The sequence below is a fragment of the Mobula hypostoma genome, chromosome 18 (genome assembly GCF_963921235.1).
Source record: "Mobula hypostoma chromosome 18, sMobHyp1.1, whole genome shotgun sequence".
Classification (NCBI taxonomy): domain Eukaryota; kingdom Metazoa; phylum Chordata; class Chondrichthyes; order Myliobatiformes; family Myliobatidae; genus Mobula; species Mobula hypostoma.
The window spans coordinates 50287767-50305587 of NC_086114.1; the positions used below are offsets into that span (position 1 = coordinate 50287767).

General features: G+C 42.6%; 1 protein-coding gene across 1 annotated transcript in view; it reads right to left on the reverse strand.

The window, feature by feature from the left end:
* The window catches only part of LOC134358525 (mucin-22-like), a 44048-nt gene that overhangs the window by 9527 nt on the left and 16700 nt on the right, over positions 1–17821 (reverse strand). The window contains exons 4-10 of the mRNA XM_063070848.1: positions 17321–17379; positions 11630–11778; positions 10317–10450; positions 10140–10204; positions 6702–6847; positions 5544–5668; positions 427–485 (exon numbers count right to left, since the gene is read on the reverse strand). Coding sequence (XP_062926918.1) covers positions 427–485; positions 5544–5668; positions 6702–6847; positions 10140–10204; positions 10317–10450; positions 11630–11778; positions 17321–17379 — 737 coding nt within the window. The remainder of the gene's footprint in view (positions 1–426; positions 486–5543; positions 5669–6701; positions 6848–10139; positions 10205–10316; positions 10451–11629; positions 11779–17320; positions 17380–17821) is intronic.

The following is a 17821-nucleotide window of genomic DNA, read 5'->3' on the forward strand; positions in this document are numbered from 1 at the left end:
TAAGACAAGACAGGATGTGGCTCAGATGGAGCCATGTGGACTTGCTGGGTACATGGCCTGTTTCTGTGTTGTATATCTGTGCTCTTATGTTAGGCCCTGTCCCCTAAACAGTCTTCTTGGAAATTTTCATCTGTGTCAGTCAAAGTACAAAGAGTTTTTTGTTACTGCAATATTAATTCTGGAAGCAGATGAAAAGTCACCTTTGAAACAAAGTGTAGAGGACAGAAACAGTAGCAAGGAAGAGTTTTCTTGGTAGGATAATGGTCCCACATTTCCCCACTGATCACCTGGATTAACACAACTCTACTCTGCTAAACACAGAGAGTGCCTTTAAGATAAAAAGGATAACTTCATAATCATAATGAATTGCACAAGATTTTGAAGCATTTTTTTTCTCTCTGAGTGATTGACGAGAATGGCACTTACTGAAATCCTACAATTACGACTTCAATGTAATTGGGGTCGATTACAAAGATTCTGTTCACCTAAAGCACAAAACAAAAGTGGGAGAGATTTTAGCATAGCCAGAGTAGTGAATCAATGAATCAGCCTGACGTTTTTCTAAATATACAAGTGAGGTAACGTTTGCTCCCACTTTTTCCTCTGAATTTGTAACATTCTGTGCTCTTAAACCGCAGGATGAAGCAAGTACTGCTTAGTTTGTGCATCAGAAGGAGAAACTGAATCACCTAGGGTTTCATTAACTTCCATTTGCGGCAATCTGCCTCAGTATTGGAGGTCCCAATGCAAAACTTTGAATGATGTGAAGGTAGTTGAGGGTTTCTGATGAAATTAACACTCAGGAAGTCCAGATGGAGTTCTCAACGCTACCTCATTAGTCAAGAAGGCAGAGAGGCGACTACACTTTCTGAGAAGATTGTGACATGCACGGCTCCCTGTCGCTATTCTAACAAATTCTTACAGGTAAACCATCAAGTGTGTTTTGTCTGGCTGCATCAATATGCACTGTGGAAGCTGCAAGGCATTGGACCATGAGATTCTATGGAGGATAATATAAACCATTGAGAGAATCATCCAAGGTCTCCCTCTCCTCATTTGTGACATTTACTAGGAGCATTAAATACAATGAGCCCAAGGCATCATTCAGAGTCCTTACCATCCATCCCATAATTTCTTTGACTCCCTACCATCAGGAAGGAAGTACAGGAGCATCAGGACTAGGACTGCCGGACTTAACAGCTTCTTCCAGCAGGCTGTGAGACCAATGAATACTCTGTTGCACCAAGGTCTTGCCACTTGGACAATGAGCTGTTCACTATTTTTCTGTTTACCTGTACTGTTTACTACATGCACTTTGAATTATATTTTATTAGCTTATTTGTAGTAATATTTTACTTAATGTGCTGTGTGTGATATATGTTTTGTGGGTGTACTCTGGTCTGGAGGAACGTCTTTTTGTTTGTTTTTATATATGTACTGTCAGATAACAATAAACTTCAACTTGAACTTCATGGGATACAAGGCTAGGGGAGGGAAGGAGCACCTTACTCCTCCCTTGGTAGAGACGTACCCCACCCCGCCACCTGTCACAATGTACTGCAATGGAATAAAATTCAGCATTTTTGTTGTTTCTTTCCCCTTTTATACTACATTGATGTATTAATCTATGGCATGGTCTGTCTGGATGGCATGCAAACAAATGCTTTTCACGGTATCTCAATACATTAATTCAGAAACAAAGGTTCTGAACTTAAAGAAGGGGAACTTTGAAGGTATGAGATGTGAATTAGCTAAGATAGACTGGCAAATGACACTTAAAGGGTTGACGATGGATATGCAATGGCAAGCATTTAAAGAGCGCATGGATGAACTACAACAATTGTTCATCCCAGTTTGGCAAAAGAATAAATCAAGGAAGGTAGTGCACCCGTGGCTGACAAGAGAAATTAGGGATAGTATCAATTCCAAAGAAGAAGCATAAAATTAGCCAGAGAAAGTGGCTCACCTGAGGACTGGGAGAAATTCAGAGTTCAGCAGAGGAGGACAAAGGGCTTAATTAGGAAGGGGAAAAAAGATTATGAGAGAAAACTGGCAGAGAACATAAAAACGGACTGTAAAAGCTTTTATAGATATGTAAAAAGGAAAAGACTGGTAAAGACAAATGTAGGTCCCCTGCAGACAGAAACAGGTGAATTGATTATGGGGAGCAAGGACATGGCAGACCAATTGAATAATTACTTTGGTTCTGTCTTCACTAAGGAGGACATAAATAATTTTCCAGAAATAGTAAGGGACAGAGGGTCCAGTGAGATGGAGGAACTGAGTGAAATACATGTTAGTAGGGAAGTGGTGTTAGGTAAATTGAAGGGATTGAAGGCAGATAAATCCCCAGGGCCAGATGGTCTGCATCCCAGAGTGCTTAAGGAAGTAGCCCAAGAAATAGTGGATGCATTAGTGATAATTTTTCAAAACTCGTTAGATTCTGGACTAGTTCCTGAGGATTGGAGGGTGGCTAATGTAACCCCAATTTTTAAAAAAGGAGGGAGAGAGAAACCGGGGATTTATAGACCGGTTAGCCTAACGTCGGTGGTGGGGAAACTGCTGGAGTCAGTTATCAAGGATATGATAACAGCACATTTGGAAAGCAGAGAAATGATCGGACAAAGTCAGCATGGATTTGTGAAAGGAAAATCATGTCTGACGAATCTCATAGAATTTTTTGAGGATGTAACTAGTAGAGTGGATAGGGGAGAACCAGTGGATGTGGTATATTTGGATTTTCAAAAGGCTTTTGACAAGGTCCCACACAGGAGATTAGTGTGCAAACTTAAAGCACACAGTATTGGGGGTAAGGTATTGGTGTGGGTGGAGAATTGGTTAGCAGACAGGAAGCAAAGAGTGGGAATAAACGGGACCTTTTCAGAATGGCAGGCGGTGACTAGTGGGGTACCGCAAGGCTCAGTGCTGGGACCCCAGTTGTTTACAATATATATTAATGACTTGGATGAGGGAATTAAATGCAGCATCTCCAAGTTTGCGGATGACACGAAGCTGGGCGGCAGTGTTAGCAGTGAGGAGGATGCTAAGAGGATGCAGGGTGACTTGGATAGGTTGGGTGAGTGGGCAAACTCCTGGCAGATGCAATTTAATGTGGATAAATGTGAAGTTATCCACTTTGGTGGCAAAAATAGGAAAACAGATTATTATCTGAATGGTGGCCGATTAGGAAAAGGGGAGGTGCAACGAGACCTGGGTGTCATTATACACCAGTCATTGAAAGTGGGCATGCAGGTACAGCAGGCGGTGAAAAAGGCGAACGGTATGCTGGCATTTATAGCGAGAGGATTCGAGTACAGGAGCAGGGAGGTACTACTGCAGTTGTACAAGGCCTTGGTGAGACCACACCTGGAGTATTGTGTGCAGTTTTGGTCCCCTAATCTGAGGAAAGACATCTTTGCCATAGAGGGAGTACAAAGAAGGTTCACCAGATTGATTCCTGGGATGGCAGGACTTTCATATGAAGAAAGACTGGATGAACTGGGCTTGTACTCGTTGGAATTTAGAAGATTGAGGAGGGATCTGATTGAAACATATAAGATCCTAAAGGGATTGGACAGGCTAGATGCAGGAAGATTGTTCCCAATGTTGGGGAAGTCCAGAACGAGGGGTCACAGTTTGAGGATAGAGGGGAAGCCTTTTAGGACCGAGATTAGGAAAAACTTCTTCACACAGAGAGTGGTGAATCTGTGGAATTCTCTGCCACAGCAAACTGTTGAGGCCAGTTCATTGGCTATGTTTAAGAGGGAGTTAGATATGGCCCTTGTGGCTACAGGGGTCAGGGGGTATGGAGGGAAGGCTGGGGCGGGGTTCTGAGTTGGATGATCAGCCATGATCATAATAAATGGCGGTGCAGGCTCGAAGGACCGAATGGCCTACTCCTGCACCTATTTTCTATGTTTCTATGTTTCTATATGACAATAATAAAGAAAATATCAGTTGGAACAGACTCAAACATAAAGTCATGCACCTTCACTATCTATGGGAATTTTATATAAAGGGGTTGGATTTAAATTTGGGCAAAGCCCTTAATCATGGAATCTATAATACTTGGCATTTCCCAAATGAACGTAACAATAAATCAAATAACTATGCAATAAAGAGCATCTCCCAATGCAAAACACGTTGAAACTTGAAGTCAGCCCCATCAAGGGTACTAGCCTCAGTAGCATCCAGAACATCTTCAAGGAGTGGTACGTCAAAAAAGGCAGCGTCCATCATTAAAGACCCCCACCACCCTGGACATGCCCTCTTCTCATTGTTACCATTGGGAAAGGAGGTACAGAAGCCTGAAGGCACATATTCAACAATTCAGGAACAACTTCTTCCCCTCTGCCATCCCGATTTCTGAATGGACATTGAACCCATAAGCACTACCTCACTACATTTTTTTATTTCTTTCTTTGCACTAGTTATTTAATTTAACAATCGTAAATATTTCACTTATTTTAACTACTGTAACTCACAGGTTTTTCTTGTTTCTATTATCATGAATTGCATTGTCCTGCTGCCAAAAAGTTAACAAATTTTACGACACAAGCTGGTGTTATTAAACCTGATTCTAATTCTGGATAGGACACTGCAACAGAAGACAATCCAGGTTCTACTCCTGTACCTAATAAAATGACCACTAAATGTATGTTTCTCTTGTGAATGCATTTTGCCTACTGTTTTGTACCTGTGATGCTGCTGCAAGTAAGTTTTCAATTGCACCTGTGTGTACATGGGCATATCACAATAAACTCAAGTTTAACTGTGACAATCACTGATAGCTTCCATGAATGCTTCTTTGTGGAGCTCATCTCCCAACTTGTGAGTATTGTTGTCTCAGGCTAATATTCTTGTTCACATTGAGAATAAACCTCTGGGTATGTACAGGGCCTGTTTTAATAGATTGCCCAAACAGCAGACCAAGCGTGATTGCCCTTAAAATCATGACTTCTGCTTTGCCTCCACCTGCTCCCCCCATCCTGCTGTTTCACACCATTTTACACCCAACTGTTGTGAAGGATAAACTGTTCAGAGCTTCCATAATATTCTCTGATGCATCTCTTAGGCATTTGAGAACTCCTGCTCACATGGGCAAGTTGGCACTTACAGGAGAAGAAAGTTGGACCATTAAAGGTACAAGTACATTTATTATCGAAGTATGTGTGTGATTAACATGCAAAATGTTACATATGCAAATTGACCTCAATCCAACCAAATTTCAGAAATGTTGCGCCCTGTGCCTACATTACCACATCATGCATTTGCGGATACAACAAAGATCTAATGTCTTCATTTCTCATTCAATAAAATAGGTGAAAATAAACAGAAAATTACATGGCATCGCTTAACAGTGTGGAAGCCTGCTTATTTCACCTACAGAGCCTGATTCAAAGCTACGCTGAAGTTTTGGTCATTGTTATGTATATAATAAGACAACTTAATTCAGCTTTACTTCAAGCTGTCAGAAGTGTTACTATTTAAAGAAAGTCAGATATTATCTTCACACAGCATCTCCATTTAATTTGAGTACGTACCACGCTTGTAATTGCGGTGCTGACATTTCTGAACTCGGGGGTTGCTCTCTCGTTGAGTTCATTTGTAAACCTCCTATTTGTAAAGCGAAGTACAATTTCAAAGCTTTTGACAAGAAATTTCGCACCTTTTGGAAGAGGGACAAGAGTTGCAATCAGCTTCTGCATTAAATTGGCAATTAGATATAAACACTTCATGTTGGAAGAGTTCATTGCCCGAAAATATGTATTAGCCACCAATATTTTATTGTCCAATTGGATTTGTGCCAAGGATGATCCTCTTCTCCTGTGAACATTTTCATCCATTTCCCAATGGCTAGTAAGTTTCCTATAGTGGGCAAGTCAGGGAATAGACTGCACAGCTTCAGAATAGAAGGACATAACTTTAGAACAGAGATGAGGAGGAGGTTCCTCAGCCACAGTGTGGTGAATCTGTAGAATTCCTCGCCGAGGATAGCTATGGAGGTCAGGTCATTTAAAGCGGCGGTTGATAGGTTTTTGATGAGTAAAGGTGCCAAAGGTTATGGGTATAAGGCAGGAGAATGGGTCCAGGGGGATAATCAATCAGCCATAATGGAACACTGGAGCAGTCTTGATGGGCTGAGTGGCTGAATTCTGTTTCCATGTCTTATGAAAAGTTACATGTGGCATGACCTACGATTTATATTTGATATCAAAATAGTAAACCGGATAGAAGCGTATGTATGGGAGAGCTTCCTCCACAGAGTTAACTATCAGTTAAAGCCTGTGACCTTTTACCTTGCATCATATGATGAGGACTTTTAGCATTACAAATTACAGTATTGAGGGAGTGTAAATGTAAAAGGCGAAGCTGGGATAAAAAGTAGCGCGGAGGAAATGCACGCAGGATCTAAGTATATAAAATACAAAAACTTCATGAAAACGTAAGCATTATGAACACTTATTGGTGATTATCATATTTAGGTCAAGTCTACAGTGTAATTTACCAGAGAGTGGTTTGGTGTGATTGTGTGATGTTCACAAGGTTTCTATTTTATAGGAATAGAAATTGAGCATACAGGACATGTAGCTGTGGTTTGACTATGTAATTATAATCAGTCAGGCCAATTACAGAAAGAGTGACACCATGAACCGTGGAATAAAATGTCAAACACAACCGCATGTCACCTGGAGACGTACCGTTTACTTGCACACTGGATAAGATGATGTCTAAGTCTAAAGTTCCATTTTTTGCAATAAGTAAATCACGCAGCTGTGTACTATTCTCGGGCTTCTCACTGGTGATCAGGACATTTGCCTCCACCATCACCATTGATGTAGTTTCGCTGAAATAGAAACAAAACCAGAAGTTGGTCACTGAGTTGAGTCATTGTAGAGCTATAAAGCACAAAAGGAGCCCCTTCTACTCATCTAGTTCATGCCGACCTGCTTTGTGCCTACTCCCATCTACCAACACCGGGACCATATCCCTCCATACTTTGCTCATCGATGCACTTATTCAGACTTCCCTTAAATGATTCAATTAAACCGCATCTACCACCTCTGCTGGCAACCTGTTCCACACTCGCACCACCTCCTGAGGGAAAAGTTCCACCTCAGGTTCCCTTTCAATATTTTACCTCTCACACTAAACCTATAGTATAACCTCTAGTTTTATTCTCACCCAACCTCAGAGGAAATAGCCTGTGTGTATTTACCCTTGTAAATTTCTATACCTCTATTAAATCTTCTCTTATTCTCCTAAACTCCAGGGAATAAAGTTCTGACCTATTAATAGGCATCTGTTAGTCTCGTGAGACCATGAATTTGCACCTTAGAAGATTTCCAGGGCACAGGCCTGGGCAAGGTTGTATGGAAGACCAGCAGTTGCCCATACTGCAAGTCTCCCCTCTCCACGCCACTGATGTTGTCCAAGGCAAGGGCTCTAGGGTCAATACAGCTTGGCACTGGTGTCGCTGCAAAGCAATGTGTGGTTAAGTGCCTTGCTCAAGGACACAACACGCTGCCTCAGCTGACACTCGAACTAGTGGCCTTCGAATCACTAGGCCGACGCCTTAGCCACTTGGCCACGTGCCAACTGACTTATTCAACCTTTCCCTATAATTCAGGTCCTCAAATTCTTTGCTATACATTGGTTATCCTGGGTTCCCGCATACAGCATGGAAACCAGCCCTTCAACTCAGCAGCAAACCTGTTCCACACAAAGGCAGGTCACAGGGAGAAGGTGCAAACTCCACACAGTGGCACCAGAGATGAGGATTGAACCTGGGTCATTGAAGCTGAAAGGCAGCAACTCTACTGACTGCACCACTGTGTGGTCCTGACTGTAATGGATTTGATAGAGATGGACAAGATTGTTGTGTTCGTTATTGAGGGATAGTGCAGAGCACACCAGGACACCAGTATGCAGGATGCTCAACTCAGCTTTATTGATAGCTCCACTTGTACAATGTAAACTCCTCCCATGTGAGTGACGTAGGAGTGTGGCATATGAATGTGAGGAAGATGGAGGGATATGGACTTAGGTAAGTAGGAGGGATTAGTGTTTGTGTGTTTTTGATTTGCATTTTAGCTGGTTCGGCACAGCCTTCTGGTCCAAACGGCCTGTTCCTGTGCTGTACTTCTATGTTCTAACACTATTAACTACCATTATATCTCCCCTTCTTGAAAAAAATAGGAAAAACTAGATATGCACTTGTGTCTATCAAACTGCATTGAAATTATAGTCTCTAAAATTGAGTGACTCAGTTCACTTTACTCTAGCACATAACTTATGCTCCTTACATAAACATAGAAAAGAATTTCTAACATTATATCTGTCTTTCTCTTTGTTTGTAATGGTCTCTCTCTCTCTCTCTCTTTGTTTTCCTCATTTTTTTTTGCTGGATGTTCAGCTGAACCTTATTGATAAATTACAAATGCAAGTAAATCTGTGGATGCTGGAAATTCAAGCAATATACACAAAATGGCAGAGGAACTCAGCCGGCCAGGCAGCATCTATGGAAAAGAGTAAACAGTCAACGTTTCAGGCCCTTCATGAGGACTGGAGAAAATAGACGAGAACTCAGAGTAAGAAGGTTGAGGGTGTGGAGGAAGGCTTCTCCCCACCCACACCTCCTGCCCTCTTACTCTGAATTCTCATCTGTTTACTCTTTTCCATAGATGCTGTCTGGCTTGCTGAGTTCCCCCTGCATTTTGTGTGTGTTTGTTGATAACTGTGCTTGTACAGTATGTGAACTCCTCACATAAGGGAGTGGCTAATTAAGTGGCACAAGAATATTAACTACCACTACAAAGATTATGACGGGTGCCGAGAGTTTAAACAAAGGGAAGGCTATCTCATTAGTGAATGAAACTGGGGAAAAAACATTATGCTGGAAACCTGAAATAAAACTAGCAGGTTCTCGAAGTGCTCCATAGTTTAGGCAACAGATACAAAGTGCGACCTTGCATTTATTAATATCTCAAACCGATGTTCCTGCAGAAATCTCTGGATACCATTTAAAGAGTTAACAGTTCAGGCCAATGGCCCTTCATCAGAATCATTACAGGGAAAGAGTGGAGGAAAGGTACTGATGAGATTGGTATACTAGCAGCTAGAATGAGGTCAATGGGCTGAATTGTAACCCTTTGTTTTAAAAAAAAACAGTCAGTTTCCTGAATGGGACTGCAGGCCTTTTTTTCCGCTAGAGTTGGCCCTAATATGTAATCTATAATTGTTTTGACAAGTTGTGACAGGGTTAGATATTGTCTGTCATGTGTAAAATTTTGGTTAGGACACACTTGCAGCTCTGTGGGGCAGTTCTAGTCACTCCATTACAGGAAGGGTATGAAGACTCTGGAGCAGGTGCAGGAGAAGTTCACCAGGATGTTGTCTGGATTAGAGGTATTAGCTATATGGAGAAGTTGGTCAAACTTGGGTTGATTTCTTTGGAGCATCGGGAAGCATGATGAACGTTTGTAAAATTATGGGAGAAAAAAGGAGGGCTATGTGGGGGGGAATGTTCAGATCGATCTTTGAGTAAGCTAAGAGGGCAGCACAACAATATGGACCATAGGGCATGTACTGTGCAGCACTGTTCTGTTTCCTATGAATGTTTAACAGGAGTGACTATATCATGCTGTTTTTCCTGGTTCCTACCTTGACAATGATCAGCCAATGAAAGGCAAAAATCTGCTGCAACATTTGTACTTGGTTACACAGCTCAATCCGTGTATCCGGCTACAAAATATTAGATTAGTAAACTAGGCTACAGAGGAATTTCTTCTTGCAGAGCAATACAGACAAAATGCTGGAGAAAGTCAGCAAGTCAGACAACATCTGAGGAGAGGAATAAACAGTTGACGTTTTGGGCCAAGACCATTCATGAGGACTTAATCTTCTCACAGAGAACAGTTAACCTCCAGAATTCCTCATCTCAGTTTTGGAGGCTGGAGATACAAAGAGGAAGTCTAAGAAAGACCGAGAAATATAGGAACTGCCACAGAAGAGGAGTGAAGCATGATTGTGAAGAGTCACTGGGCATGCTTGAGGGACTGAGTGGCCAACTCCTGCTCATATTTTCGTATGTTCTTTGATCAGACACAACACAGAAGAGTAACTTAAAAGAGACGTACCTGAAAACAACAGTATAATTGGATGTGGAGTTTTCACCAAATTCAGAAAACAAAGCTCGATCAAGCTGTTCGATCAAATGAAAAGGTCAGTTAGACAAACTTTACACTTAATGGAAACTGTTTGAACCTGCATTTGACAAAAGGAACAGAATCAGTATGAAACTTATGATTACTTACCCAACTTATCACTAAATTCCTCAGGTATGTAAATTCACGAGAACTGGTGTTACTGAGGTTGGTATTAAAAGCTCTGTCCTCTATTATAAAGGTAATATTCAAAGCAATTGGGTCCAAATTTTTCAGAGTGGTACCTGAAGAATAAACAATAGATATACACCTAGTGGCCACTTTATTAGGTATACCTGTATTAATGCAAATATCTAATCAGCCAATCATACGGCAGCAACATTTTCTATAAAAACATGTGGAAGTAATCAAGAAGTTCAGTTGTTGTTTAGACCAAATGTCAGAATGAGATAGAATGTGATCTAAGTGACTTTAACCATGAAATGATTTTTGGTGCCAAACAGGGTAGTTTGAGTATCTCAGAAATTGCTGATCCGCTGGGATTTTCACGCACAACAGTCTCTTGAGTTAACAGAGAATAGTGCAAAAACACAACAAAAAAAGATCCAGTGACTGGCAGTTGTGTGGGCAAAAGCACCTTGTAATGAGAGAGGTGAAAAGATAATGGCCAGAATGGTTCAAGCTTTCAGGAAGGTGACAGTAACTCAAATAACCACGTGTTACAACAGTGGAGTGCAGAGGAGCATCTCTGAACACACTTCAAACCTTGAAGTGGATAAGCAACAGTAGCAGAAGACCACAAAGTTGCACTCACTGGCTATTTTATTAAGTACCAGAGGTACCAAAACTTCAGATACCCAAACCCCTCGTCACCTCTCCTTGGACTTTGCCCTCTTCAGCAAACCTCCAAATAAATTGGTACATGGTGGTGCCTATATGCATGAAACTAACAGAATCCTGCCTACGTAAGTCAGCAGTATTGATCACTATGAAGCAAGGATGCACCACATAGAACCATTGCCTCACAGTGCTAGAGTCCTGGCTTCAATCCTGATCTCTGGTGCTGTTGATGTAGGGTTTGCGCATTTTTCCTGTGGCAGCGTGGGTTTCCTTCCACATCATAACAACTTGCACATTGATGGGTTAACTGGCAAGTTTCCTCTCGTGTGCAAGAGGGTGTAGAGTCTTGGGAGCAGCTGAGAGAATATGAGGTAAAAAAAAATAAGAGATCAATATTGGAATGATGTCTCTGGGTGGTTGATGGAGAGTATGAAGTTGGTGGGCTGTACCTTTGTTGTATCTCTCTACAATCTACCATTTAATCAGTTGTATGTACTGAAGTGCAAATTCTTTATTCATTGACAAGGTGGCAACATCGGTTGTGTCAGAAAGGGATTGGAGGTCAGTTTCCTCAAGTTCAAATCCCTTACATATGAGAGTTGCTGTGTGTTTTTGATACTTACTACTGGATTGGATGGTTGCACGATTAATCGTTAGGTTCCCCAAATTTGTGCCGTTCGTGAGCTGGCTGGCAAGTATCCTTACCACTTCAGATGGACTTGGGGTCGTGTTGTTGAAAATCATGGAGCAGTCTGCTACAATGGATCCACTTCTAGAAAAGAGAAATAAGTTCGTACGGTGAAATTTTCAACATTCAGGATTGTTTAGTGTCATTTCCAGTACACAAGTATAAAGAGGAGCAAAATAATTGTTACTCTGGATCAAAAAAAACACAATAAGATAAAGAACACAATAACAATAATAAACATGGTAAATGTAAGTACATAAGATAGCTTATACGCATAGTTTGATTGTATGTCCATTAAGTGATGCTAGGCACGGGAGTGTCTGTACCTGATGGGAAAGGATAAAGCAGTGGCGGCTGGGGAGGTGGATTGGTGGATTAATGGGTCAAGGTGTTGATCAGCCTTACTGCTGGGGGAAAGTAATTGTTTTGGTAGCCCTGGCATGGATGCTGCATGAGCAAAGTGGGCGGGATCCTTTGTGATGACACTGGCCCTTTCACAGCAGCTTTCTGGATATATGTCCTTGATAGCGAGTAGGCTGGTCCCAGTGATGCATTGGGCAGTTTTGACTACCCGTTGCGGAGCTCTCCTGTCCACCACAGTGCAGTTTCCACACCAAGAGTGATGCAGCTTGTACAGATGCTCTCTGCTGCGCATCTGCAGAACGGTATGGGTATAGACATGCCAAGTCCAGCTCTCTTCAACCTCCTCAAAAAGTAGACGTGCTTGATTGTGTATAATGTGTTCTGGGACGCATAATGTGTTGTGTGAAGAGTACAGTCCCAGAAGTTTGAAACTGCCTGCCGCTTCCACTGCTGTGCCACCGATGTAAAGAGAGGTATGAGTGGTACGAGTTCTCCTGAAGTCGATAACCATCTCCTTTGTCTTGTTGACATTGAGGAAGAGCTTATTCGCCTGGCACCAGCCTCGAGCTCTTCCACCTCCTCTCTGAAGACCATCTCATCACTGCAGGTGATGAGCCCCACCACCGTCATGTGAACTTGGCAATATGATTACTCGGGTGTTTGGTGATGTGTGAGCAGAGTGTACAACAACGGGTCAGCACGCAGCCCTGATGGGGAGAGGGGGTACCCATGTTCAGGATGATGGGGAGCTATGGCATCTGTCATAGAGTGGTCCTGTTGGTAAGCATATTGGTGACTATCCAATGTGACAGGAATGGAGCTTCTGATACATGTTACTACCAGCTGCTCAGACCACTTCATGATGATTAGTATTAGTGCCACCAGGCGATAGCCGTTTAGTTTTGAAGGTGTAGGGTTCTTTGGTACAGGGATGATGGCAGATGCTTGAAACATGGGGGGGGGGGGTGGGGGCAGCAGCCTGGATTAGTGAAGTGTTGAAGATGGCATTGAAGACATTAATGAGCTGGTGTGCACTCTCCCTAAGTACTTGGTCCCGGATTTTTTCCGGCCCAGCTGCCTTACGGGAGGTTGACTCTCAGCAGAGTCCTTCTCATGACTGCTGCTGTTACTGACGGTGCCTGCTCACCATGTAGAGGGGTAGCTTTAGTGGCTGGCATTGTGCTACATGCCTTGACGCGCACAAAGGTGGTTTAGAGCATCAGGGAGGGAGGCTTCACTGGTACGCTCCACAGTTTTTCCTTGAATACCCTTGATGCCCAGCCACATACAATGAGAACCATAACTGGACAGAGTTCCAGAACTTTTTTGAGTGTTGGTGGTCTTAAGCCTCTTGATGCCTAAGATGAGATTTTTTCTGGCTGCTCTCAGAGCTGTTCTGTCACTGGACTTGAAGACAGCATCCTAGGCGTTTAGTTGGGAGCACACTTTGACGTTCAGACAGGAATTCTGGCTGCACCATGAGATGACCATACTTGAGGTACAAATGTCATATATGCGCTTACTTATGTAGCCATTGACAGATAATGTATATTTCTCAGGGTGTTTTTCTTCTCCATTTGTGGCAGTCACCTTGAGCATCTGCTAGTCAGTCCATTCAGAACAGTGCTGAAACATAGAGATTTGCTTCATCTGGCCATGCAGTGATGGTCCTCTTGACTGTGGTCTCCATTTTCAGCCGTGGCCAGTATGCTGGGATTAATATTATGGAGATGAGGTCAGAGGGGCCAAGATGAGGGCATGGGATGGCTTTGTAAGTGTCACGTCTGTTTGTATAAACACGGTCCAATCTGTTTGCTCCCCTAGTGGCCATGATAATGTGTTGGTGGAATTTGGGTAAAATGTTCGGCAGGTTAACATGATTGAAGTCTCATGCATTTACGAAGAGACTGTTGGGATGTTTGTTCTGTAGACAGCTGATGATACCATAAAGCTCTCTTAGTGCGTCCTTGCCATTCACGCTCGAGGGAATGTAAACAGCGTTGATGAACACAACAGTAAACTCCCTGAACAGGTAGTGTGGACGCCATTTAATTGTAAGATGTTAAATTTCCCCAGATCAGTGACTCCTAATTACAGATGAGTTTGTGAATCAACCTTTGTTAATGTATGCATAGATTCCGCCGCCTTTGGATTTCCTTGACAGGGAGAATCTGTCTGCTCGAAATAGAGTCATCCCGTCCAGTTAAAACGCCGTTTTGTTTTGTAGCCACATGTTGGTGAAAACCAGAATGCAGCAGTTTCTCATCTCTTTCTGTGTGTTCAGTCTCGGTCTCATTGAGTCCATTTTATTTTCTAGCCAGAGGACATTGGCCAGGAAAAGTGATGGTACCGCCAGTCAGGCTGGTTTAGCTCTCAGCCTAGCTTCCTCTCGCACCACTTGCATTGGCCACTTCCTCAGGGGACCAATCTAAGCCAGGTCACTGTTGCCGTACAGCAGGGGTCCCCGACCTTTTTTGCACCGCGGACTGGTTTAATATTGACAATATTCTTGCGGACCGGCCGACCAGGGGTGGGGGGGAGGTGTTCAAGTAGGGTTAAACTCACCTCAGCATGTCTTTTACAGTTAGCGTTGCCAACTTGCTCAAAATAAGGGACGAAAGTAGCAGTCAAATACTTGGATTTACCCCGAGAAAGACTACCATGACCATGAAGCCTTGCACTGGCACCTGTGTGCGCATGCGTGTACAGGATCTTTTTGATACATGATCTTTTTCCCCCACAAATCGGTTTTGGCTTATTCTTCCCGACTACACTGTACATGCAAACATTATTTCTACTTTATGTAGGCTGTGTATTTATCATATCATTCCTGCTTTTACTATATGTTAGAGGTATTTTAGGTTTTATGTGTTATTTGGTATGATTTGGTAGGTTATTTTTTTGGGTCTGGGAATGCTCAAAAATTTTTCCCATATAAATTAATGGTAATTGCTTCTTTGCTTTACGCCACTTCAGCACGAAAGGTTTCATAGGAATGCTCTACCTTAGCGGGGGAAATACAGGACAAGGGTGGTCCCGTATGGGACAAACTAATTTGGCCCAATATACGGGATGTCCCGGCAAATACGGGACAGTTGGCAACCCTTTGTTCAAGTTCAACAGTGCGTGACAGGGAATGAGGAAAGGTGCAGCTGACTCATATCGTTTCCTCGCGGCCTGGTAGCACATGCTTTGCGGCCCGGTACCGGTCCGCGGCCCGGTGGTTGGGGACTGCTGTCTTAGAGTGCCTAATCTGTTGAGCACCTCTATTAAATCTGCTTCCAGTGGCTTAAAAGTAATTTTGTCTAATAGTTCAGCAGTCTTGTATTTACAGAGCTTTAGTTGACTGAAATCCCTGACTAGAAACTTTGAAACACTATCTAAGAATTTAAAACTAACATCATTATTGGGAACAGGAGAAACAATTGCGTTCTTGTGCACTGCCATTTTTAAAAGAAAACTCAATATCCAAACAATTTCAGAGCCAGCACCATTTTGAGAGCAATAGTTAGACAGGAGTCTAAAAAGACATGGGATCTAGGGATGTTTGGCCAGGTGGATTCAGAATTGACTTGCCTGCAGAAGGCAGAGGATTGTGGTGGAGGGAGTACATTCTGATTGGAGGGTTGTGACTAGTGGTGTCCCACAAGTATCGGTCCTGGGACCTCTACTTTTCGTGATTTTTATTAACGACCTGGATGCGGGGGTGGAAGGGTGGGTTGGAAAGTTTGCAGACGACACAAAGGTTGGTGGTGTTGTAGATAGTGTAGAGGATTGTCAAAGATTGCAGAGAAACATTGATAGGATGCAGAAGTGGGCTGAGAAGTGGCAGATGGAATTCAACCAGGAGAAGTGTGAGGTGGTACACTTTGGAAGGACAAACTCCAAGGCAGAGTACAAAGTAAATGGCAGGATACTTGGTAGTGTGTAGAAGCAGAGGGATCTGGGGGTACATGTCCACAGATCCCTGAAAGTTGCCTCACAGGTAGATAGGGTAGTTAAGAAAGCTTATGGGGTGTTACCTTTCATAAGTTGAGGCATAGAGTTTAAGAGTCACGGGGTAATGATTCAGCTCTATAAAACTCTGGTTAGGCCACACTTGGAGTACTGTGTCCAGTTCTGGTCGCCTCACTATAGGAAGGATGTGGAAGCATTGGAAAGGCTAAGAGGAGATTTACCAGGATACTGCCTGGTTTGGAGAGTATGCATTATGATCAGAGATTAAGGGAGCTAGGGCTTTACTCTTTGGAGAGAAGGAAGATGAGAGGAGACATGATAGAGGTATACAAGATATTAAGAGGAATAGATAGAGTGGATAGCCAGCGCCTCTTCCCCAGGTCACCACTGCTCAATACAAGGGGTAAGGGGTGGGAAGTTCAAGGGGGATATTAGAAGAAGGTTTTTTACTCAGAGAGTGGTTGGTGCATGGAATGCACTGCCTGAGTCAGTGGTGGAGGCAGATACACTAGTGAAATTTAAGAGACTACTAGACAGGTATATGGAGGAATTTAAGATGGGGTGTTATATGGGAGGCAGGGTTTGAGTGTTGGCACAATGTTGTGGGCCAAAGGGCCTGTACTGTGCTGTACTATTCTATGTTCTAAAAACACTGCCTTAATTTGGAATAACACGTCATATTATTTTGAGCCCTCGTGTTCCAAAAGAAAACAATTGGAATAGTAATATAAATAAGAGCATTAGTAATTAAAAACAATCCCTTTAATCCCAATGTTCAATAGGCATTGTGTTGTAAAACCGGCCTTCCATTCTGAGAACCGGACGCTTCAAATTTATTTTCTGTATTACTTGTCTGGAAACCCAACTGCTCTGCCACAAACCCCATGACTTCCCAATGTTTTAAACTGAAAGATGTAGAGCCAATCTCCCAATTCTATTGAATATTATTGAACTCACTGCTCCAGTTGCAAAACACAGCCATTAGGTCAGTATGTAATAAAGAAAGGAACTAGGCCCATCAGCCCAAATTTTCGATGACAACCAAGATGCCCATCTGAGGTAGTTCCATTTGCCTGTGATTGGCCTAAATCCCTCTAAATCAGGGGTTCCCAAACTTTTTGTATGCCGTGGACCAATACCATGAAGCAAAGGGCCCCTGGATATCAGGTTGGGAACCCATGCTCTATAACATCTATTGTAACGTACACTGAATCTGACATCTTTCTCTTTCTTTCACCTTTATTTGAGGGGAAAGAAAACTGAATTAATTGACTCTAGGGTGACATCCAAATTGCTTCTTCCTTACCTGAATTCATTGACCATTGAACGTAGAAAACCTGGCGTATTTCGGTAAGCACTATTGAGCTTTAAAAGAAATAATGATATTGAGGTTAGTTTGTAATCATTCTGATAAGTAAACAGTGACTTTAACATCTTTCAAACTCATTTTGAGTGAGCATAAAATATAGAGCAGTATAGCAGAAGAACATGGGTTCACTACATAATGTCTCATGCTGCATTTAACATTCTCTTCTCCCAATCATAGCCTAGATTCCTCATTCCCTGCGTATTCATGTCTTTGCTTAGCAGCTTCCCAAACAGCACCAGCATATCTGCCTATACCACTCACCCCAGCAGCATGCTCCAGGCTCCTACCACGGCGTTAGTTTGAGGAATTTATTGAAAGTTGATACTAAAGCCTGCAAATGCTGGAATCTTGAGCAACAGAGAATCTGCTGGAGGAAATCAGCACTCTGAGCAACATCGAAGGGGGAGGACAGGACACTTCAGGTCGAAACTCTGCATC